Here is a 26336-nt window from a genome sequence, read left to right as displayed (position 1 = left end):
GCCCTAATAGAAGCAAACGAACAGCAGGCAATAATTAATTTAGTTACACAGAAATAAATAAAGGAATTGACGGTGACAGTTAATAAACTTTCGGCACAGGCAAAACGGACGCAGATCGACACGGGAAATCTATTTTCTTTAGTCAGTGCTAGAAATAGAGCGGTGATAATGGAATTACAAACCATTATAACGTCAGTAGCACTAGGAAAAGTAAATGTTATAAACCCCATTCTGCTTAATGGCATGGAAATAAATAATATATTAGCTGCTGAGCTCTCTACAAATACCAGTATAGCTGACATACTTTCTGTTTCTAAACTTAAAATATTTGAGAATACACAATTTATTTATTTAATTATTAAATACCCACAAATAGCTAGAGTTTGTAATAAAGTAAAGTTGCTGCCCGTAATCCAGGAAGGAAAGATTATTTCCTTAGAAACAAATCTTATGGCCGAATGCAACAGAGAATACATCCCACTTCATAATTGCAAGGAAGCCATAATAGCAAACTTCTGCCAACCCTCGAAAGAAAGTCCCTGTGTACGAGAACTATTGAACCAGCACTTCGCAGAATGCAAATCCAAATCCGCCGACCACGTTCCCGCTCTTGAGGAGATCGATGACGGCGTAATTCTAATTAACGATCAACCCGCTGTAATAAAAAATTAAAATTTGACAATATTAGCTAGTGGAACCTTTTTGATAACATTCAAAAGCGAAGTTACGATAAACTCCACCGTTTATAGCAATTGGAATGCGGTAATACTTTCGCGTCCTGAAGCAGTACCCGCGCAGCACGTTAACTTTGCAGAACATATCGAGTTGTTATCACTCCCACACCTAAAAAGAGTTAATATAAAAAACCTCAGGCACATAGCGCACCTACAGAATCTTATTGAAACCCGCTCCATATAACCGGGAACCGCCTTGCTCCTAATCCTAATTGCCAGCAAAGAATTGGGTAAACAGTTGCTAGTGTAAGCAACTAAGAAGTCACGCGGCCAATAACGTGCAGCAACTAAAGTTAGGGCAAAGTAGTGAAGGTATTTAGACACTAACGTCGCTCTTATGTAGCCAGTTATTTCCACTCTTCCGCTGAGACCGGCTGCCCTTGGGATTACCAAGGGAAATAAAAAGTTCTAAAAAACAAATTCCAAGGAATTGTATTACTTACATATATAAATCTTCTGACCGTGTGTTTATAATTGAACTGCTCCTAAACGGATGGACCGATTTTGATGAAATGTTTTTTGTGTGTTCAAGGAGATTCGAGAATGGTTTAGATTTATAATTTGATCCACTGGAAAATGTTTTTTGAAACTAACAGAGACAACAAGAATGCAAATGCACTCATAACAAACCAAACGCGATATCTAGAGTAAAAATATAGCGTCATAACTGAAGTGTTGATAAAAAGGTCTATTATAATTTGAGATATACAACAATATTTTCGAAGCATTGCACAGAGCAGTGCAATATTTAAACGGTAACGATGAAGTGTATATATTTAAACTGATCTTTCCTAAAAAATAATGAAATTGCTAAATATTGGGAATAGTGAAATAGAACCAAATGCACAATGCAATGAATTAAACCTGGCTCAGTAATCATTCGAAGTATAGTATAACACGGGCATCCCAAAAGACTGATGCCATAACCTTGCCAGCCGATTTTTTCTCTTGCCACGCAAGAAAAGCGTTTCGTAATATGAAGTCCACTAGGCTGATTGTCTATTCGACTCGATTGATTTCACTGTGGCACAGCCCAAATTCAACAGTATTTTATCCCCAAAAACCAATGCTTTCTTAACGCACGAAATGCTTTTTGATTAATTTTTTTTGTAAACAAACACAACTTGCTTCACCAAAATTGTGATATCTCCTTAACTAATAGTTATAATCTAAATAATAGATGATATTAGTTGTACTACCTATGTATCAGAGACAGTAAAACGTGGACGGGTCTTCTAGTATATACATATATAAGAATGTTTCGCAAAATGTGTTGCTAAGCGCATAACACAACAACGCCTGAACCAATTTGACCAATTCTTTCGAAGAATTTCCGGAAAACCCCTAAAAACAGCACTCTTCTTTTTCCCATACAAACGCATGATTGTTTGTTTTTTAGTAACGCTAAGAGAACTTGTGCACCAATCTTAATGAAATTTGCAGAGGTTGTTCGTTGTGGATCGGGGAAGGTTTGGAAATAAAACAAGAAAAACGTTAACATCGGTTGCACCGAAGCTAAATACCCTTCACAGGTGCATTTATGATAGTAACTACATATGTGTTCAATTTGATGGAAGCTACTATATACTTTAATAATCTGATCTGAACAATTCGGATATTATATACCTTAACCTTAAGCAGTAATCCATGCCAAAATTCGTGAAGATACCGCGTCAAATGTGAAAGTTTCCCATACAAGAACTTGATTCCGATCGTTGGGTTTGTATGGCATCTATATGCTATAGTGAGCCGATCTGAACAATTTCTTCGGAGATTACAATGTTGCCTTAGAAAATAATCTATACCAAATTTCGTGAATATATCTTGTCAAATGTGAAAGTTTTCCATATAAAAACTTGTTTCCGATCGTTCAGTTTGTAAGGCAACTATATGTTATAGTGGGCCTATATCGGCAGTTCCGACAAATGAGCAGCTTCTTGAAAAGAAAATGGCGTATACAAAATTTCAAAACGATATCTTAAAAACTGAGGGACTACTTCTATATATACAGACAGACAGACGGACATAGCTGAATCGACTCAGCTCAACATACTGATCATTAATATATATACTGTATAGAGTCCCCGACGCTTCCTTCTGGGTGTTACAAACTTCGCGACAAACTTACTATATACAATTCCAAAAATTAACTTTTTTCCATACAAATTTCTTTTAAATTTTTGTGTGTTTTGTTTTTCAATATTTTGATTTGTAAATTATTTGAATCGTTCAATTCCAGTCGCTTGCTTTTTTATTCCAGCTATTCAAATGAAAAATTATTGAAAACTATTCACAGCAGCACGACTTTTCAAACAACAGTTACTATGTTCGATGGGCTTTATCTTGAAGCAACGTATGTAAGTTAAAAAACGTTTTGTTAGTTTTAATAAAAATAATTTCATTTTTTTTGTTTCCCACACGTGCCGCACTCTCAGCGATTTAGTGGTGTTATATTATATTGTTTTGTATCATATGATATTAATGCATCATATGATACTTTTTGAACGTATGGGGTGCTAACTAGTCTCCCCTTGAAATTCTTTGAACTCGTTTGAAACTTTAGGTGTATTGACGGTTTTGATAGTTCATCTTCTTTTTGTTTCATCAAAGCATTTTTCCCGAAAATTAAGGCGATTGACCTCCTTAATGTTTGGCAAACGACTTTTTAAAAGATTATTTATACATAAATCATTACTTAAATCTACTACAGTATTATTTAAGCATATTTGCAGCGAATTATATTTTTACAAACTTTTTTATTCTATAAATTTTCTTTGCACAATTTAAAATTCTGTTGAAATTTATTTTATTAACTCTCCCATTATATTTTACGTTAGAGCTGCCTAAAGTTTTACAAACTTGGATATCTACGGTTGAGAGACTTACAATATACATTATAACTTAATTTTTTAATAGTTAATTATTAATACGAGTCGTTATTAGGTGGGGTTAGGGATGGGAGGGTTTAAAGGATGCGTGGAAGGGTTTAGAGGATGGGTGGTTTGCCCATTAATCTAACATCATTTGGTTTAGTTTTTCAAATAATTCTTCAGCTGTGTCTGGCATTATATTCATCTTTTTTCTTTTAAGTCAATCAATTTTTTTTCCTTTGTAATAGCACTTTCTTTGACAATATTGGAACTTTTTTGTAAAGCTTACATTAATTTAGGACTTTTTTCCTCTCCTTTTGTGTCGGATACTTAAATTCCTTCGATTTAAATTTCTTTTCTTTTAGTGTAAGACCTTTTTTTGATTCTCTCTGTTTTTGTGGTTGAAAAATTTAATTTCGTATTCTTTATAGTAACAATATTCTTTATAAAATATTTTATAAAGCTTACACTAGTGGTTTCCAGCATTCCATAGGATGTCCTTATACGTTCCGGGGTTGTCCTTTTCTCTACTGGTACTGAGGTCCCTCGACGTTTCCAAATCCCACGTGTTACGATGTAGCCGCTCGTTAGCACAGTATTTAGTTTTTGAATTTTTTTTTCACATTTCACGTAGCCTTACTTTTTAATTTTCCGGCTTTTTTTCTTTTTTATTCACAATCACTACCGATCGCCACTCGCGTAGCCTTACTTTTTGGTTTTCAGGCAATTACTACTTTCACGCGCTGGTCTCTGCTCGGGCGCCAGTTAAAAAACGTTTAGTTAGTTTTAATAAAAAAATGTTTCCCGGGAGCTATGCTCCTTTATTGAATCCTGCATAAGAACTGAATTTTACAATTATTTACGCTTAACTCTAAACCTACGTTTGCCGCTGCAATGGGTGTAGAATTTGCTGACACTGCTTTTCCCACAGGTTGCCACTACACGTATCGCACTCTCAGCGATTTAGTGGTGTTATAGTATATTGCTTTGAATCATATGATATTAATGCATCATATGATACTTTTTGAATGTGTGGGGTGCTAACTTGTATATGTAGTGCTGTTAAAGCTCTTGAGTAGCAAAAAAAATATTAGCCGCACGCACACATTCTTCGTCAGATGGTGGATGAAATCATTTCTGCGGAAATTCCTGATGCAAAGAAAGATCCAGTATTATACGAAGTGGTGAAACCAATATGGTTCATGGACCTTGCGGACACCACAATCCCATTTCGGGTGATATGTTTGACAATATATACACGAAACACTATCCAATTGGTTTTATTTCGGAAACACAAACTAGAATAATGGATGCCTGCTCTATCGGTGTCGCTCACCAGACGACAATGGCAGAATATTCAGCATTCAATTTAGAAGAGTGAATATCGAAGTTGACAACACACGGATCGTACTATGTTCACCATTATTGTCTAATTCACATTCAAAACCCATATCAATGTTGAGTATTGCAGTTTGGTGTAATCGATAAAATACGTTTGTAATTACTTCACCAAATGAAGTTATTGGTCTTGAACGATACGGTCGATATGTGAACTGCACTAAAGAGCTTTGTAGGATATTTACTTTCATGAATACATTAGAGCATTAGAATTAAAATTAACGAGTTTTTTTTTCAACTTTCGCCAGTGACCCGTTTGCTAGAACATTGCTTTATTCGGAAATAGCTTGATATTATACATGGAATGCATCGTTGAAGAAATAGTTACGCAGAAAGCAAAGCCAACCAGGTGTGTTATCAACTAATGCATTAGAACGAATTTATACAATTCACTCGAAAACGACGATTGTTTCTACCTTCGGTTGCTATTGATTAATGTACGCGGTTCGACTTCATTTGACTTATTGCGTACTGTGAATGGTACGGTGTGTGCAAGTTTTGGAGAAGTAAGCCAGCGAACAAAAATAACATTGCCAAAGACATTTTACATCGTCATCGCTAAAAATTGGAAATGAGTAAATTGCGGTTGATACTTCCAGTGGTTTTATATCAATTCCATTCGCCGTTTATCAATTCACAAAAGATGAACTCATCACAAATGTTTATCCGAATATTGGCCAAATTATCGTAACTACGATTCCTTAAAAAATACCGATGTGTCGACTTAAACTGGAGGATTCAAAGTCAAATTCCGGGAGACTTGCGCTCATACAAATCGATCGATCGTCTTGACAATAAAGACGATGCCGTAAATTATCGAGTTGAATTTCTAAATTCTTTCGCTTCCAGTGAAAATTGCATTTGAGGTGACGATCAGCAGGACACAACTTGGTTTGCCAAGTTTGGAAGTGCTATGTTTTTCACACGGTCAGATATAATTGTGTGCCGTGCTCACGAGTTTGAAAACCATCTTTTCTGTACATCGAAACAGAAACCAAAAAGTGTGGTTTATCAAGCAACGTTACATTAAAAAAAAATGAAATGATAAATTCAACTTTCTTTTCATTTCAAAACACATAATTTCACGCAGAACAACGGCTGCGGGGTTAGCTAGTAGTATATAAGATTTTGTACGCGGAAATTTTATTGCGTATAGTGTTGATTTGAAGTGGACCCATAAATAGCACATTTTTAAGTTCGTAGTTTATTTTGAATTTTGAGTGAAGTTATCGCATGTTTTTAATATAATTTTGCAAATAAAATTATTATCGATATTTCATTAAAATGAGAAGGGGAAAACATACCAGCACTTAAGTGCAATATGAGCAAAAAGAAAAATATCCTGCCAAAATTGCTGAAATAATGCACCAAATGTTATATAATTCCTTTTGTGCAACAAAAAATACCCACCTTGTGTCAACAAAAATATACCAATAAAATCGGAACCACTTAAAACCTGTATTAGTGTTGACAAGAACATAGTACGGAAGGCCAAAGCCGATTTAAGTCAGGCTGAAAAATTATGATCAAAGTTAATGATGAATATGGTGTGGACGTGTCCAGAAAGCTTGTAGGAAGACTAACGGATCTGAACTTTTTGGACAAATTAGCAATAAAAACCATTTCCTGTCAATATGCCACATCAAAATTCGACTGGCCCACATAGACAAAGAAGCACAATTTTGGAAGCTCGTGTTTTCGAGCGGCGAAAACAAGATATAGGATGGCTCCAATCGACATCGTCCACAAGGTCGCGTGGAGCGCGTTTTCATGGCATAGTTTTAATATTTGGAAATACTGAAAAATAAAATGGAACCATTTATGTTTGGATTCATGCCCATAAACTGAACATTTTTGCAAAGGTAGTAAAGCATTGCCTCGGCGATAAAAAAAAATTAGAATATTGGAGTGGCCTGCGCAAAGCCGGGATGTGAAATAAATGTAAAATTTCTGGAACAATATCAAGATGAAAATAGAAAGCAAAAATTCAAAAATTTTGGTGATTTATTTGCTGGAATTGAGGAAGCTCGGTATTCAATCCCAAAGGAACGATGGCAAAAACTGGTGGACAGCATGCCGCGAAGATGAGAGATTATAAATAAAAGTGGTGGATATAGTACAAAATAATAACGAAATGAACAAACGTATGCAATTTTTTAATAATTTTTATAAATTTTTGTACCTATTCATTTTTTCCCTTCTGTGCTATTAATGCTTTTCAGATTGGGCTATTTATGTGTTCCCGCTGTGATATAGGATATTGATGTTTTAGTCTTTTTATGACGATAATAGAATATTTATTGTTTTGAATATTTTAGTAATAGTGCATGCTGTCACTTGAGTAACAATTGAGTTATCGTAATGAAACTTGCTACATTTGCTCCTTGGTAAAAAAGTAAGGACGAGTTCGTAGATGAGCGTAATTGAGTCACTGAGACGCCAACAAAACGCCATTAAACAAAAACCTATAAAGTGCCACAAGTAAGCATTAAATTAATAAATAGAACTTTAATTTAGCTCATAGGATTGCAGTAAAAAGGAGCTTCTTTGGAAGGCTAGTATAAAGAATTTGAAAATTTGAGAAAGCATGTTTTTCTAATGCCGGCGGATCTTTGTACCTAGAATGAATATAAGCGGTTGAAAACTTGCCTTAGGCTCATATATATACCAAACAGTATGCGCATGAAGGTATTACCCCTTCTCTAATCCTTGCAATGACAATGCAAGAACGGCAAGTCGGTCAGTAATTCCTGCATTACGCGAAAGTATGACTTAATTTAGTAGCGCATGCTACATGTAGACAGGAGAGATTAAAGTTAGATGTAGTTTAATTGGACGCTATCACCGACGGACCGACGGACGGACGTTAGGAAATTAATATGTTTCAATAGTAGGACAAAGTACTGCAACATTTTGTCAAATGTATAATATAATGCAGATCTTTCTTCTGTTGAAAAAAAATTATGATGCCTTAAATTGCCATATAATAAGCAGTTAAGTACTCTCAATCAGATAACCCTTATTTGTGAATGAAATTTTAATTTTAAAACTGGATAGTTCGTTTATTTGTAAATTTCATTGATTTCATACTGATAAACTACCGTACAATTTACATAACACATTAATCTGTTTCGCGACATTCACATTTACATAATACCAATTTCAAGAAATATACACGTACTTTAAAATTTACTGCATACATAAACATATTTGAGGTTGGAGTTTGTCGAAGCAAACATATCGTACATTTGTAGGTTAGAAAAATTTACATTGGTTGCGCTAAAATAGTACTGTTTGTGTAATTTATAAGATACATATTTCTAACCGCTGACTTCATCAACATTCCCAATTAACGTTTCGATGCGAAAATCTTTCGCATTGTTGTGCTTTGTGGACCTAACGTTATCATAGTCGAAAGGTATCATCGTTGGCTTGTAGGATTCCTCCTCGCTATACTTAATGGCCGGTGCTTCCTTAAGACCCGCAAAGCTGTGATTACTTTTATGCTGCTCTGCGAAGGTCGCGCCGGCTGTTGAGCTATTCGAAATTTCCGAGTTTTCAAATAGTAAAATGTACGGAGAGTTTCTTTTTAAATTGGCAGTACTGCCTTTTCCGACTTCTTCGCCTTCCAACTGTGGATCTAGTCTATTATTTGTACAAACGCTATCAATTGAGTCTGATATGTGGGAGTCATGTTCGTTGGAACTTTCGACGTCGATTCTATCACAGGACAAATCATCGCTTTCATCGAACATATTGGACTCTTTGTATTGAAGTAAATTACTACAATCATTATTTTGCTCATCGATAAAACTTGCGGCCGATCCAACGATTGGGTGTATTCTAGTGTACTTGTCCTGAATATTATCTTGCTTTTGGATATCGTCCATTACACCAAGGACGTTTGCGTTTTTTCTCATAAATGAAACATTTTGACAGATCGTGTCGAATTTTTCGTTGTTCTGATAGACGAGGGCATCCGCACCTGCGAAAAAGTTGAACTTTTTCTCTTCCCTTCGCGCTGCATCGAAAACATCCGTTGGTGCATGTAACATATCGAAGCAATCACGATTATTGGCAAAATTTGCAACATTAAAATGAACTGGTACTAACGGCACCGGTTTTCTTATCCAAAATGGTGAAATCGACCCAAAAACAGCTGGAAAGGGGAATCTCTGCATAGCGGGCGGCCGTTTGTATCGCTTTCGTCTTCTTAGAAAACTTCCATTGTCGAACATATCTTCGGCTAGTGGATCCAATGTCCAGAAATTGCCTTTGCCTGGGTTTCCAGGTTCGCGTGGAACTTTAATAAAACAATCATTTAGACTCAGATTGTGACGAATGGAGTTCTGCCAAGCAGGAAACTTCTCCTTATAGTATGCAAACCTGAAATGGCGTGTAAAATGTTAGTTATTTAAATATAAGTGTTTGTTTATTTATTTTATATTCTTGCAATGAAATTTAGAAACGGTGTTTTTCTTACAACGGCACCTCTTTGTGCCTAAATAGGATAAAGTTAGGTGAAAACTGGTTAACTGATTAACCTTAAACCCCTGAAAATATTTCCCTGCCTTTGATAGTTGCAAATGGCAAGAGTATGAACGGTTACACCCGAACTTAGTCTTTCTTACGTGATTTATTATACTTTCGCAACATATTGCTACATAGCATAATAGTTTTGTTAACTTAACGATCACTTATCACTGTGATGCAGCACAAGCCTTCAAAATTGAGACTGTAAATAAGAAACAAATTTTGCGACGATTTTGTAATTCAGTACATGAGAGCCACAAAAATCTCTCAATTGAAAACGAACAGGAATAATCAGCTTTTACATTTCATTAATTTAGAACATAACGAAACATAAAAAAAATATATTCAAAATGGCACACAAGCGTTCTATTTAGTTTTGTTACTGGAGACTAGAGACTGTATTGTGAACAGTCACAAATTGAGAATTTAGCTCAAAATGTCTCAAATTGTGACTGAGACTGCTTACAGAATTGCCCTATAAAACTGATCCAGATAGATATAAAGTTAAATTTACAAATATAAATAAATGACCACCGGGACAAGAGGAGATGAATTCTGAGTCAATTTTTGCTCGTTCGTCTCTTCGTGCAAGCGATAACTTGAGTAAAAAAAGATAACTTAATGAAACCTGGTATGTATATTATTTGACTCCCATTGTGGTTGGTACTGCAATGGGCAATATCGGACTACTGCCATTCCCCCAAATGCCGTTCATCGAAAACCTTTAAAGTGCCATAACTAAGCCAGAAATTATGATAAAACAAGTGAGAAGGAGCTTAGTTCCGGGAACTTTTTTTAATGCTCTGATAATTGTCAAAATCGGATCATAACTTGAAGAACCCAGACATCAAATAACGGGATCCCAGTGCATTGTACCAATTTTAGATTCGTCAGTGTGCAAAAATGAAATGTTACTCAAATTAAAAAATGGAAAATAAATATAGTTGAAAAATATATTAATAATTAATAATCATTTTCAATTTTTAGTTTAATGTGCTTTAATAACGTAATTTTTAGATTTTTAAACTATATTTATTTATATTTCGTATCTATTGTAAATGCAAAGGTCAAAGGTTACAAGCTCACAGAATGCCACAGTATAATTCGGTAAAACATTTAGTGACATAACTAAAATATCAAATAAGCCACAAATATTTTTTTTACTATAGAGAAGAACAGCATATGTATTTTATGTAAGGTAAACTCTTATCCATAACCCAAGTATGCTGAATTTAACCCTCAAATTTAAAAATAAATATTTCCGTTTCCGCTTTGCACGACGTAGACCAATGTCTGTCGTGACTTGATTAAAAATTGAAATTCGGCTCTTGTCGATGTGATTTTTGAAGGTGTACCGAATCGAAGTATATAATTCAGCAACCTACGTTTTTTTGTACATTAACAATACTGGTACAATGCAGATGAATCGCTGGCAAACTTTTGACGTGCTAAACAAACATATGCTAAACACAGAATAATTGATATAAGAGATCACAATTCACACGAACGGTATTTGCTAGAATTAATATTAAAATCTGAAGAGAATGGCATATAAAGCTGACAAATTTGTTATTAACGTTTTGTTAACTTTAGATTGACTTCAAGTATACGTAAGTTGGTGTTGCTTACTTCCACTATAATACGAGTATACAGAGTGTTAGTCAAAACTAAAGCACTCGTGTGGTTTTTGAAACTGCTGTTTTTCTCAAATCAAAGAAATCGAAGACAAAGAAATAATAAAACGAAATAATTGTTATTATGTTATTCCGTTAATAAAAGTTTCACTTCATATTCAAACAAGACCTTGGAAAGGATTTAGTAAAGGATCAACATAATAATGGCACCTTTGTGTTTGTCGGTTAATTTATGAAGATTTGATAAGCGACGCACTGAAACATGTTTTTCACTCCGTGATAACCCAAGTAGACATTTATTTCACCCAACATTTTTAAATCAAGGCAAGCATTTAACAAAGCTCAATATAATTGAACGGTTGTGAAATTGTTTTTTTCTTCTGGTTTCAGAAGCCAAACATTGACGATACTCATAATATGGCGATATTAAATAATATTTCCTTTAAATGTAGCTCATATTTGTATTTTTAAATATATGTTTTGATATAACAAGAAATTTTCTTTCATTCACACATTATTGTTTAATATATTTAAAATTTTATACGATTATACCCCTTTAAGATGTGCTAACGAAACCTATTTCTTCGATATAGGCGGGGGATGGTTTACTTTTGTGCATGAAATTTTGTACTGCCATAAACCATTTTCGATAATGCTCACAACTAGAAATTACTATAAATTAGCCGCGAATCAAGTTGGTAAGCGGGCATTAAATCACGTATTGGCATTTGCGGTTTAAAACTTTTTATAATTTGGCGTGGTCCCATCCGCTAATCGCTTTAAAATATACATCTAACAAAAATAAAAAAGGTATATTGATCAATTTTTCCAATAGCAAGCTGTTCTGGCATCTCCTGATACTTCGAGCAAATTCATGAAATGGTCCCTCCAACTTAAAGATGAAATTTAATATCTCCGGAAAAATGAGACCAGCTTACCTACTTGTATCATATATTTACCTCAAGAACAAATTTTGTTCGGACTAATCCACTTAAACTTCGCGCTCAAACCGAATTTATAAATGTTTTTCTTTTCGTAGATTGATACAGCCTTTGTTCATAGAAAATTAAAAGTAATATTTATTTTTATCGAATACCCTTTTTTTAAGTAGCCATCGATAAGATTGATAAATATGGTTTTGATCCATTAGCTATCAGATAAAGAGACCTGGAAGTCTTTTACAGATTATCGTTGTCAAAAAGAGCTTCAAACCCTTAATTGAAATTTTACAATCGTGTCTATTACTTTAATTTGGTTATTGTGGTTACTCACCTTGACATTATAAAATCACAGATTCCACTTAGTGTGAGTTTTTTATGCGGTGATTGGAGGATGGCCATAGTGATTAGGGCAATGTATGAATAGGGCGGTTTGACCAGCGGTGTACAGGTGGAATTGTCGTTGGTGCTACTACTACTGCAACCACTGTTGGAGCCTGATTTTTCCTCCGCCAAATTAGCTGCAGATGTCATCGTTAACGGAGGTGAAATTGAGCGGTGTGTACTGGAGGCGGGTCTTAACTTTTGACGGGGTGGAGATAGCTGCAGTCGGGTATGGTGATGGGCGTTGCTACAACCAATTGCAGAATCCACTGAGGTATGCATACCCAATAATATATTTGTAGGACAAAGAACTCAGGCGGACATTGGAGAGTTAAATTTAAATTTATTATTAATTATTTATTTTTTAGATGAAACAATAACGCGTCTTGCGTCTTTTAAGCGATTTAAATATAGTAATTTGGTTTTTATTATTCATATCCTTTGCACACTTTGCTTTGACTTTGTTTATATTCATTATTCTTTCTTCATTAATTTTTCACTTATACTTTCGTCACAAATCTGATTTTTCTTTTAAGGCATACACCTCCTAAAGCAAATCAGTCACTTTCGAACTTTTGGAGTTACAGTTTTGCGTAGGAACTAATTTGATTTGGCAGACATATTTACATATTTTAAAATGTCATTTGCATTTAATTATATTTTAAGTTTATTTCACCATTAAATGTTAATTTGAAATTAGGGACGACTCGTTCGATTTCCGTTCAATTCAGTTCAACAGTTTCTGCGATAGTGTCGTCTCGACAAACCGTTAATAATGTCCGCCGCAAAATGTGTTTTAACTAGCATTAAAAGTAAACGTATCTGCCGCTTGTCTGATTTTACGCGAATCCTTTTAGCAAATGTTGCTCGAACTACAACGAAAACGAAACTTTTTCGATAGACTCTTTTTTCTGACTTTTCCTGCTGTTTTGCTTCACGCTTTACATAACCAAACATTTATTTATCACAAAACCACTGATGCTTCCATCAGCTTTTGTCAGCGTTCCGATGTTTATGCAGCTCGAATAATTCTGATTCCGTTTCGACTGCCGCGTCTGCCACGCTCCATCCTCAACTAGCCATACCTTCCCCTGAACCATTGCCTACACCGTTGCCATTGTTACGAGTACCGTAGAGAAGGAACGCCTATGGTCACGTGTGTGAATGAAAGAGCGAAGAGATATGCGGAACGTATGCGCGTGCACGTCAGACAAGTCGTAAGCGACAGCTTCTATGTGTCAGGGGCGACGGGTGAATAAAGAAATCACTCGAATAGGATGTGGCGTTCGTTATCATTTACACGATATGGCACACATACACAACCACGCATACATATGTTCCGTAAAACTGAATGACAGAAGGGATGAAGGCTGAGATTGGGATGTAAACAAATATTTTGAAGATGTGCTTGGTATAAGCTCGGTGGAGAATAAACGCCGCGAACAAGGAAAAGGGCAATGACGGGCTACATCGAGTCAGACGAAACGAATGGGTGTATGTGTATGTGCATGTTTCTTCACCTATGTTTGTGTGCAACAATAGCTAAACATTAGAAAATGGTGGCACAACAAAAGTAGATATTCGTATTGGTATTTGTATGACTATGAGAATGAGAAATTTGTTATGTTTCTTCATTGTATGTTGTTTCAATATTGGGGTGATCTGATGAGATTCGCCAAATGGGAAGAGAGATTGTTTTTGTTGTTTGGCTCGTTGGCATGATGATGTTATAGGCACTCAGCCTGGCTATGCACTTATGTATATATTATATGTACATACATACATATGTACATGCAATGGTATAAGTTAGCAAACACAATAAACAAAATTGGTGTACAGTACACGAATACCTTTGAAGATTGACGTGTTTTTCACTTAATAATTTTTCATTATGTCGAACACATCAAGCACGTATGTATGTATGTACATATGTACAAGCCGCTTTATCAATACGTCTATGTGTACATTAGTAGTATGGTAGTATATGTACATTACTACATATGCCTATACCAAATTAAATATACATACATACATACATACATACGTCGCATTTATGAATGTATGTACATATCAAAATTCATACTTTCGGGTATAAATTATTGGTAAATGTGATAAATTATTTATTTCTACGTGTCAACTTGTGAATAAATTTTTCAATTCAAATATTGCAAGCATTATTAAAAATTTTATAGAAAATATACGCAAAACAGATCAATTAAGTGCTACATTTCCTTGTAGCGATGGAACTTATGTATAACTTTTGTTTCGTTACTTGTCTGTTAGGCAATAGATTAGAATAGTAAATGGAGGTAGTTTACATCAAAGTACTGCAGGAAGACTTTGTAGGAATTCTGTTTAAGATGGGAGCTTGTACAAATGTGAACATGAAAATAACAGTGCTTATGGCAGTTTTGAATAAAGCCCTATATATCACACTAGTGGATAAAGCACAGCGAAAATTTTATTTATGAATTATTTTACTAAAATCGGAGGTAATGTGCATGATTAATGGGCATGTCCACTTAATAGAGTGCCGATTTAATAGAGCTTTCACTGTATTTTGTATTTATGAATTGTTTTTACTCTCCTATCTTCTAAGTTGGTTCGAACCGGACACAGTGTACTAAATTTTACTAAAATCGGTTGAGTAGTTTAGGAGTCCATCGCGGACAAACAAAGTGACACGTACTTTTACTTTATATTTCGTTGAAACTCCCTGAAAGTAAAATTGTTTTCGTAAATGAGAGTAGTCAAACTATTGCTATAAACAAATATGGAAGGGTTAAGTTCAGGTCTAACTAAGGTCAAGAGAAGATTTAGACTTATTCCATTCCCTTTCAACTTTAAATAAAATATGATCAAGGAGATATTCCACTTAATTTGACTGAAAGGTAGCTTGCGAAAGCTGGGGTAGTTCGTGGATCGATTTAATCCTATTTCCGCACCAGACTATATTCAATACATTCCTTACATTTTGCGAAAATAGAATTCAGTTTTGACACAAGGACACATTAATTCTAGAAAAGACGATATCTATATTCTAATAATAAATCTCACAGATGAACCGATATCTTCGGATAAAAGTCAGCAATATGGACAATGGTTCAAACAATTGGCATCTGAAATAGTTATGTTCCGATTTTGAAACCCGATATTACATACATAGAGTGCTATAGTTTTGCAAAGTTTTATTCTGGGAAGTTAGAAACTGTAATCGGTGATTTATATGCCGTAAAGTGAAAAATTAGATGAAGTTTAAAATTGCGTTATATGGAAGGTAGCGTTGTTGTTGTATAGGTAATGTTATGCAGTAAATTTTTACAATCAATTTCTATTCCTTCAGTACCATGATTACTATAAATAATTATTAATGCTTGTGACATGTCTCATTAGTAAGTAATTTAACTTTAAGAAAGTTGGCCATGGTTATTATCCGATATAATCTATTTTCACACGGCAGTAGGTGGTAGGTTGCAGTAATTTGAAAGATATGCACATTAAACTTATCCGGAGTTCCAGCTATCTCGTCATGTCAAACTAATTCGATATATACATACATATAACTCTATATCTATTGGTTAATAAATAGATAAATATATTAGGGATATGGAGGCTATGCCGATTACATATTTAGCACAAAACCACACTGAGTTTAAAAAAAAGTATAAATGGTATAAAGTTCATCAGAAGACTTACAAAAATTCAGAATTAAAATCATTAACATTTTTATTTCAAAAATCACAATTACGTTATAATGATTATACATTAAGTTTTACGGTGTTCTTCACCAATAATGAGTAACTTTGATAAATTTTATGATCATGTCTCAGAATATTCATTATTTTGGAGCAAAAAAACAAAAGTCACAAATAGCTGGAAATCAAAATGAAGGCTTGTAGACCATTATCGTAAACTTAATAAAGTTATCCAATTATTAATATTGAAGAAATTCTATGTAAACTAGGAAAATTACAATATTTTACGACCATAGGTCAAGCAACAGGATTTCATTAGATTGCAACTCAGATAGTAGACAGTTATAAATCAATCTTTAGAAGGTAGATATAATGAACTTCTTTGAGTGCCGTTTGAGCCGAAGACAGCCTCTGTGACATTCGAGTAAATTTCCTTAATTCAATTTTCGCACGCAAATTCTTTAGTCATATCGTGACTCCAAGCGGAATAAAACCCAATCCACACACAGTAATGAGTAAAAATAAATCATTATATTATGTAATGAGATTCTTAATTTGGCTAAAATGTCTTACATATTGATCAATAAATATGGTATAAAGCCGGCTCGAAGTTTGAAATACTTATATTACCTAAAATGGGACCGGGAGTAGTTTTGTCCCGATTTTTATCATTTTTGCCTTCACGTCTTAATATTACCAGGTAAAGATGCTTTCTGAGTTTTATTCACACTCACTTATTAACCCATATATGGTATAAAGTCTATAGCAAGTACGAAATTTATATGTTTATTTGATAAATTGGGGCTAGGAAAGCATTGACCCGAATTTAATCATTTCTAACATAGAGTTATTAGGTGCAACTACGCCGCCGAATCCATCCTTTTTCGCACTGATAAGGAGGAATATTTTACTTCAGTAGTGTTTGAGATATGTACTTTAAGTCTAGAATTTTGCATCTTAATTTTTTTATCGCGTTTTATAGGTTTTTGATTAATAACATTGTGTGCGTGCCAATGCTCCGCTTCCGCCCATCTACGACACCAATCTCCTTTACGTACCAAGGAACAGGTGTACGAAATATACATATAATGGTTTCCACAGGCGGATATACAGTCACTCACGAAGTTATAGTAGTAATACGTAACATCGATGAAATCACAACTAAAGAGCATTGCCGAGTAAGTAAATGAGTTGAGCAATTTTAATAAAAACTCGATTTCGAGCATTAGATAAGTAAGTGAGGATTTCTCCTACAGTCTATTGCGCTTTCTCATCAGTCAAGTCACAACATCTCAATCAGCGGCATACTTAGGAACCCAAACTGCCGTGATAAGCTTACCTCTTGATGTATACAGGATAAAAATAAGTTGGGTAGTGTGCAGAATATGGGCGAAGCAAAATCTCAGGAGGTCTCTTGAATACGGACATCTGCAGAAAACATGCAAAAATCCAGATGACAGGAGCAAGTGCTGTGTCAAGTGTGGAAATCTGGACACTTTGCGAAGTCGTGCAATAAGAACCCATCGAGTAGTACATGTAAGAAAAAGAACAGTGAAAACACCGACCATCAAATAGGTAGTAAAAAGTGACCCGCTATTAAAAAGCACGCAAAAGCACAAACAAATTAGGGTTATGCAAGTCAACCTGATTAACTGTGAGGTTGCACAAGAGCTTTTTAAGCAGATGCTTTACGAGAAAAAAGCCGAGGTAGCCACACCCAGCGATCAATATATATAATATAAGCTGCGCGATATGGATCTCTGACAAGACGAGCAAATCTACCATATAGTCATGTGGAGGAAAAACATTTCAGGATAAACCGCTGTGAGCGAAACTGTTTTACAGTCAAGCGGAAAATGTGAGATCTGCATCTATCGCTGTTATATACTGCCAAGCATATCGCAGAGTGGTTTTGATAAAATTCTGGACGAACTGGTCAGAAATTTTTGTATACTACGAGTAACGTGGTCGCAGGCGATTTTAATACATGGGCAATGGATGGACTGGCAGAGATCCTAGTGAGTCACCTTAGAAAAGTATACGAAGCTTTTATGAGTAGGAAGAAAAATGGTGCTCATAGAAAGACTGTTTACTGGTGGAATGAGGAGATCGAAATGCCACAAAGCGAGGAGGAGCTGTAAAAGGAGTCGGGACTCACAGAGTACATGTATGTATATGCAATTACGCGGATGCTTTAAAAATTAATCTCGAATTTGCGGACAAATCGGTGAAAGCCCGTGGGGTGATGCTTGTAAGCAGGTAATGGCGAATATCAGTGGTGGCAAAGGACGAGCACCAACGTGCGAAGGGCTATTGACAACCGCTGTGGAAACCCAATTCCCCGCACAGCATCTAGAAAATCGAACAGCTCGAGCGCAAGAACATGCTGAAACGGAAGACGCAATAGTTACTAACGAGGAGGTAATAGAGACGCCAGAGAGATTTGGCAATGCCAAAGCACCAGTCGTGGATGGTATTCCAAATAAGAGCTTAAAAATTTTATGGCAATGCGAGATCAGTAATTGTTTACGCGTCATTAACAAAAAGGTGTATTCCCGAAAACATGGAAAAAGCTGAGGTCTTCTTGCAGAAGCCAAATAAACCAACCGGAGACCCCAGCTCATATCGACTCTGTATACTGGATACGATTGACAAAAAAATAGAACGGATAGTCTGTGCTTGATTAGAGCTGGATACAGAAAAAGAAGAGAAGAAAGTTCTTAGCGACAACCAATGTGGATTCCGCAAACATAGGTTAACCACTGATGCAACTAAGAAGCTTGCTACATACATAGCTAACAAGGCAATAGAAGGCAGTAGTCACGTATGAAGCAGGTACGCGGATGATATTGCCATAACTGTAGTGGCAAAAGGGCTTTATCAACTTGAGAACCTAACAATCATGCGGCGTCAATGATCAAAGAATGGCTCACTGCAACAAATCATCATACCGGGGCAGAAAACAGAAGCTGTGCTGATTACATCAAATTACATATCGACGTCCATAGGACTGTGACCCAGATGGCGCTGAAGTAACTAAGAGTGCTTATAGACAATAGAGTTAGCTACAAGGCGAACAAGACTGGACAGGGAAAAGATGAACCCAAAGGCTAATTAAATGGATAAAAGAATAGTTAGATAGGAAAAATGAGAAGCAGCCCATCTAGAGAAATTGACAACGGAACGAGTGAAACCGGTTAACATAATTCGGTTTACGACTGAGTCAAAACAAGTATGGGATAACGAGAGAGCTTGGTGTGCTATAGTTCTGAAAGAGATAAGAAGAAAAGAGAGGCAACGCAGCGAAATGAGAAGAATGACTGAGAAGTAGGCCGGAATGGCGTGACTGAGGAGCCGAATGACTAAGCTTGGCCTCACGATGTAATGCCTAACGGCGGTTCCAGAAGGGAAATAACAAGCAATGACGATGAAGTTAAGAGTTTAGTACGTAGGCTGAGTTGTGCGCACCGTACGGAAAAAGATGCCCCCTCCAAAATCAAAAAAAGAAAAAAATTTTACTCGTCTAGTCATCTTGATCATATACATATATATACTTGTGTATATACAATCAAACCTGAATAATTGAGAACTGGATTAGTGAGAAGTGATTAGTAAAAGTGACAGTAATAGCTAGGACCCGTCATTTTAAGCTTCCAAAACCTCTCTTAGTGAGAAACAAAGTCCTCTGTAAGAGAGAGTCGTTTTTGCCTCATAGACCTCCGTAAGTGAGACTGCTACTTATCTGGTCTCTATAAGCGAGAGACGAACTTTATTTACAAGTTAACCATCTACAATTTTATGACTCATTCTTAACTTTTGTAAAACTTTCGACCATTCTTTTGTATTGTTTTCTTCTCAATATTGTACCTATTCTATTTCGTGGAACTAAAAATGTTGTTACTCTATGGCATTCTTTTCCAATGGACACGTGGGCCTGTTTACCGTCCTGTTTGTTGGACTTACTCAGTTTATAGTTATCAATTGCGAAGGAAAGTTCTGCTCTGCATCATGTCAAAACGAAAAATCAAAGTACTGTCATTAAGTGATAAACTTAAAATAGTGAATGCGTTTGAGATACCAAGATATCATTTAAAGATTGGCTGAAAAAAGTTGACAGACAAATAAAGATAAAACGAAAAAAACGTCTGTTATTTATTGACAACTATGCTGCCCATACGGACTTACCAACACATGCAAACGTAAAAGTAACGTTTTTACCTGCTAACACCACTAGTAAACTAAACTAAAATGATGTTGAAGTTGGACCTAACAAAGAGGAATGGTTTAAGCTTGTGTCTCACGAATAATATGTTAATGTCGAGCTTCGAAGATTTCGTTCAAATTGACGATGACGTAACTACCACTAGAGAACAAACCGACGACGATATCGTTAAGAATTGTGTGGACACCTGTTTTGCTGGAAATGACAGCGAAGACGAGGCACAGATTTCAGAAACAGAAATAAAGATCATTCCAATGAAGCCATCAGTACTTTGAATACTCGGCGGTTGTTCATCAGGGAATATATATTCGACAATATTTATAAGTTACAGAAAAGCATTCAAAATATTAAAACACAAATCCAAACGAAATTGACGGATTTTTTTTTAAGTGTAAATAAGTTGTAAATAAAATAAAATTACATAGTGCATAAATTTTTGTTTTGTTTTCTATCATATTACATATGTACATATTTACTACATTCGTACTTGCTGTGACTTGTTATTGCTGCGTACCTCAATAAGAGAGAAATACTACACACGTACCTGCATTAGCGAGAAAGTCGGGTTAGTGAGAAACCCCTTTAAGCAAGAATAAAATTGTGCTCCCTTGAACTCTCGCTTATACAGGTTTGACTGTATATATAAGTAACTCTCAATTTAATCATTTTTATCTGAACAAGAAAGTACCAATGTCATTTATACAAAAAGTCTTATATTTTCTCAAACAAGTCACATATTAACAAAAACAAGCTCTGAGCTTAACAAATGCGAAAATATTTCACAAAATCAAATACCTACTTTAGACGAATTACCTTTATAGGAAACTAGCTGACCCCGCAGCCGTTGTCCTGCGTGAAATTATGTGTTTTGAAATGAAAAGAAAGTTAAATTTATCATTTCAATTTTTCCAATGTAACGCAGCTTGTTAAACAACATTTTTTGGTTTCTGTTTCGGTGTAAAGAAAAGATGGTTTTCCATTTCGTGAGCCCGCCACGTTTAACTGGCATAGCGTTTCCAAATTTATGCCACAACTGTCCTGTTGATTATCATCTAGAACTCAAAGGAATTCGTAGAATCAAGCATTCTGCCTCTTGTATTCGATAGGTGCGTCACAATCAGTGGGATTCCATTACAAAGTTTCGGTGCATGAAGACTGCGAAACATAAAACGACAGATCCAACTTTGAGACGCAAATGATGCGGTGCCATACCAAGCCTCTACAAAGAATTTAGAAATTCCACTCGATAATTCACAGCATCGTCTTTATTGTCAAGACGATCGATCGATTTGTATGAGCGCAAGTCTATCGGAATTTGACTTTGAATCTTCCAGTTTAAGTCAACAACATCGGTATTTTTGGCTGCTAACATTTCGCGTGCACTTAAGAAATCAAAGTTACGATAATTTGGCCAATGCCCGAACATTCGTGATGAGTTCATCTTTCGTGAATTGATAAACGGCAGATGGAATTGACCCATTTCCAATTCTTAGCGAATACGATGTAAAATGTCTTCTTCAATGTAATTTTTGTTCATACCCCGTAATTGACGCAGATTTGAAGGCTGATATGTTGAAATAATCATACGAAGTAGCTATCGTATCGTCCATCGTTTGATTCCAGCGATTGCCAGTTTCCAACAATTGTAATTCCTGGCATGCTTCTCAAAAAGTACGGAATGGCTCAAATGAAGTTGAACCGCGTACATTAATCATGAGCAACCGAAGGTCGTTTTCGGGTGGATTGTGTAAATTCGTCCTAATGCATTAGTTGATAACACACCTGTATGTTCATCTACTGGTTGATCTTGCTTTCTGCGTAACTATTTCTTCGACGATGCATTCCATGTATAATATCGAGGTATTTCCGAATAGAGCAATGTTCTCGCAAACGGATCAGTGATGAAAGTTGAGAAAAAACTCGTTAATTTTAATTTTGTTGCTGGCGGTGTTTCCACTGGCTGTAATGTATTCCGTGGTTGAAATACACTCTTTGGTCATTCTCCAAATTAACTGCGAGACGTCGGAAAACGTTCATGAATTGCAAAAAAATATCCTACCACAATACCCGCCATGTTACTTCCTTTGGTGTCGTACTTACAAATTATCGATTTCACCAAACTTCAATACTCAACATTGATATGAGTTTTGAATGTGAATTAGACAATAGTGGGGAATATAGTACGACCATGTGTTGCCAACTTCAATACTCACTCTTCTAAATTAAATGCTGAATGTTCTGCCATTGTTATCTGGTGAGCGACGCCGATAGAGTGGATATTCATCATTTCCAGTTTGTGTTTCCGAAAGAAAAGCACCTGGATAGTGTTTCGTGCATTTATTGTCAGACATACAACCCGAAGTGGGATTGTGGTGTCGCTTGCTGATTCCACATGTATGTATGTCATCGCATCCTGGGAGTAGTCGTTCATGTGGCTTGGGCTGCCATACGTTGATAGCAAAAAGAATGTCGACGGATATTAGCGCGACCTGTTCGTGGCATTGAAAAAAATTTCAATCATTAATTGATCACTTTGTGTGAAACACACATAAAGTTTTCACTGAATAATTTTAAATAATTTGTTTTTCGAATAGTTGGAATTAAAAGAGGAAATAACAAATTTGAACAATTCAAATAATTGAAAAACAAAAAAAATATGTATAAAAAAGGTTACTTTTTGGAATTGTCCAATTTTCCGACTTTTCCTCACGAAAGGCATACGGTTTTTTTACCTTCCCCGATCCCCAGCGAACAACCTCATCTTTTAATTTCATCAAGATTGGTTCAGCCGTTCTCGAGCATTAGCGTTACTAACAAATACATACATACATAAACATTCATTCGTTTATATGGGGGGAAGAAAAGGGCTGTTTTTAGGGGCTTTCCGGCAATTATTCGACATTTTCTTGTCGTAAAAACCATCCTTGAACCTCAACGAACATTTAGAAAAAAGAATTTGCCAAATTGGTTGAGGCGCTGTTGAGTTATGCGCATAGCAACACATTTTGCGATGCATTTTTATACATATGTACATATGTACATACTACATACATAAGATAAAAGGCCTACCAACAATATCCACGTGATGTTAAAATGAAATGTTTTTTTCCAATGCAAATAACTTTTTGCCATTCGTGACTTGAACAAAATGTCGTCCAAATGACCCCCTCGGCACTGGTTGCATATCTCCACCTGTTTACGCCAATTCCCTATGATCCAGATATGGGCCACATCTGAGAAGATGAATTTTCGACGAACGTGAATTTGCTTAATGACCGTGAACAGTTTCCAAGTGTTGTACCAAAGTAAAGAGTCACATGATTAAATGATAAACCTTACTGAGCACATTGACAAAATTGGGTCTAGATTCTCAGAATATATATATGTATATACATATATTGAAGGATGTAGTTTATAGTAATTTTGCGACAGCGATATTAATAGCTTTTTCTCGCTAATTTTAGATTGCTAAAACGAAAATAATAGTAAAAACTTTCTAACACGTTTTTTGGGTCGTAGTCAAGGGGTGTAAAGATCAAGCCACTACTATTTACAGCAATGACAAAAATAGCTGCACGTGATGGTTAATATTTTGAACTCAAATTCGTAATCTTGACACCTCAAATACCCCACAGACTTGTTAGCACATCAGTCGCAAACTTTTCCTTCATATTTTTTGAGTAGTGTAATCAACAAATGACCTAATTGTCCTTTGATAAATCCTAAATATAAACAGGTAAGGAAGGGCAAAGTTCGGGTACAACCGAACATTTTATACTCTTGCCACTTACAAGAATCAAAGGCAAGAAAATACCTTAAGGTGTAAAACGTCAACCAGAGGGTGGAAATACAAAGAATTTTATAAATACATACATATACTATGTATAACTCATACACTGACAAACACATAAGGTTTCCTAGAAAAGCGAAAATCACTATATAGCACATTATAGTATATGGGAGTGGGGGTACTATCGATCCTAATGTTAGTTATATGAGGACTAGATAAAGTTTTCGCAAAATTTCATTTATTCATATGTTATGTGTAAAACATGCTTTTTCATTTTCATCGAGATAACTTACATATTGACCGATATATGCGCAATAAAGTCACCTAGGGGAATATTGACCTGATTAAACCCATTTTTGACATACAGACATATCATTATAAGAGAAGGATTATACCTTAATTTCAGTTATATATATGAAAGACGACTTCGAAGGCAGAATAGCAGAAACCCGGTTGACAAAACCAGGCTAAACAAAGCAATTGAAGAATTAAAACCCAAGTTGGCAGAGTTGAAAGAAGAATCTATTGCAGAATTTCTTAAGAATGCTGATCCAAATAAAAACGATGAAACGTTCTCCGAAGCGACAAGTACCGATAAAAGATGAAAACAACTTTGGTGTAGATCTGACAAAAGAAAAGCCGACGCTTTTGGCAATCACTTTGCGAATACTTGTCTTGAGAGTTCATGTCAAATGGATAAACCAATACATTGCGTAAAACTGAGATAAGTACAATAAGAAGTGTCACAGTTGAGAATTTCTAAACTGCCTGGCCCAGAAAATGTTGATGCATGGACAATCAACCAATTACCCAGGAAATGACTGCTGTTCTTAGTTTTAATCTTTAATTGTGGTTTTAGGTTAAGCCACTTTCCTATCTAAAGGAAATTTGCCGAAATTATAATGATTCCGAAGACAAACAAGCCCGAGAACGAAATAACCTCTTATAGAGCAATAAGTTTGCTGACAATATTCTCTAAAACATTCTAAAGAATATTTCTTCGTCGATTATTGCCAGTTTCCGCTATCCCAGACCATAAATTTGGATTCAGGCAACTACATCGAACCCCTGAACAGTGCCACAGAATCGTCAAAACCATACTGAAATGTCTCGAAGAGAAACAGTATTGTTCGGCCGTTTTCTTAGACATTCAACAAGCTTTCGATAGAGTCTGGCATGAGGGGTTGTTATTTACAATAAAAATTAAACTACCAGCTTCATTCTACCTATTTCTTAGGACTTACCTAGATTGCAGACATTTTTACGTTAGATTTAATGATGACACTTCCGACATATAAGAAGTCAAAGCAGGTGTTCCGCAAGGCAGCGTGCTTGTCCCAACACTATACACGATTTTCACTGCCGACATGCCAATAATAAACGACGAAAATATAACTGTTGCCACATATGCGGACGACACCGCCATTCTTTCTTCTGCTTACTCTGCAACCGAAGCGTCTGAAAATGTTCAAAAACAACTGAACGCAGTTGAATCCTGGAAGCAGGAGATTGCCCCAGCGTTAATCTCAATCAAGCCATTATTCCAGAATGCACTAGCACTAAGTACCTCGGGATGCACGTAGACAGAAGACCAACATGGCAGCAACACATACAAATTAAACGAGATCAGCTAAAAATCAATACGAGAAAAATTTACTGGCTACTGGGTCCCAAATCAAAACTTAGTCTCAAAACTAAGGTGATCCTATATAAAAGCATTTTAAAACCGATTTGGGCATATGGAATACAAATCTGGGGAACAGCAAGTAAATCGAACGTAGAAATAATTCAAAGATATCAGCCGAAAACCCTCAGGTTGATTGCAAACGCTCCATGGTACATCAAAAATATTAACTTACACAAAGACCTTGAAATAAATATAGTGAAGAGCGAAATTCAGAAACTCAGTTCAAGATACATACCCGCCATTAACCTACTGGACAACAGTGAATATACTCGCCGACTGGAAAGGCTACATCCATTATACTTACCATTTAGATCTTAAGTTCAACTGAATTAATTAAATTGTTAAGTATACATATATAATATTTAATTAAGTGAATGGTGATATATAGTACAAATCTTATACTTCAAATGTCTTTATGTATTCAAGGGACAAATTGCAATTTTAGCATCAA

General features: G+C 35.6%; 1 protein-coding gene across 1 annotated transcript; it reads right to left on the bottom strand.

The window, feature by feature from the left end:
* Window positions 1-8043: 8043 nt before the first annotated feature.
* On the bottom strand, window positions 8044-13427 carry LOC108965523 (fork head domain-containing protein FD3). Its single transcript, XM_018928000.1, has 2 exons — window positions 12442-13427; window positions 8044-9388 (listed from the first exon to the last, which is right to left on the bottom strand). Exons 1-2 carry the CDS (start codon window positions 12771-12773, stop codon window positions 8323-8325), a joined length of 1398 nt encoding a protein of 465 aa, XP_018783545.1. The 5' UTR covers window positions 12774-13427; the 3' UTR covers window positions 8044-8322.
* Window positions 13428-26336: the final 12909 nt, after the last annotated feature.

Source organism: Bactrocera latifrons, unplaced genomic scaffold (assembly GCF_001853355.1).
Source record: "Bactrocera latifrons isolate USDA-ARS-PBARC rearing strain unplaced genomic scaffold, ASM185335v1 scaffold_141, whole genome shotgun sequence".
In the NCBI taxonomy this organism is placed as follows: domain Eukaryota; kingdom Metazoa; phylum Arthropoda; class Insecta; order Diptera; family Tephritidae; genus Bactrocera; species Bactrocera latifrons.
This window is presented reverse-complemented; position numbering and strand designations above follow the sequence as displayed.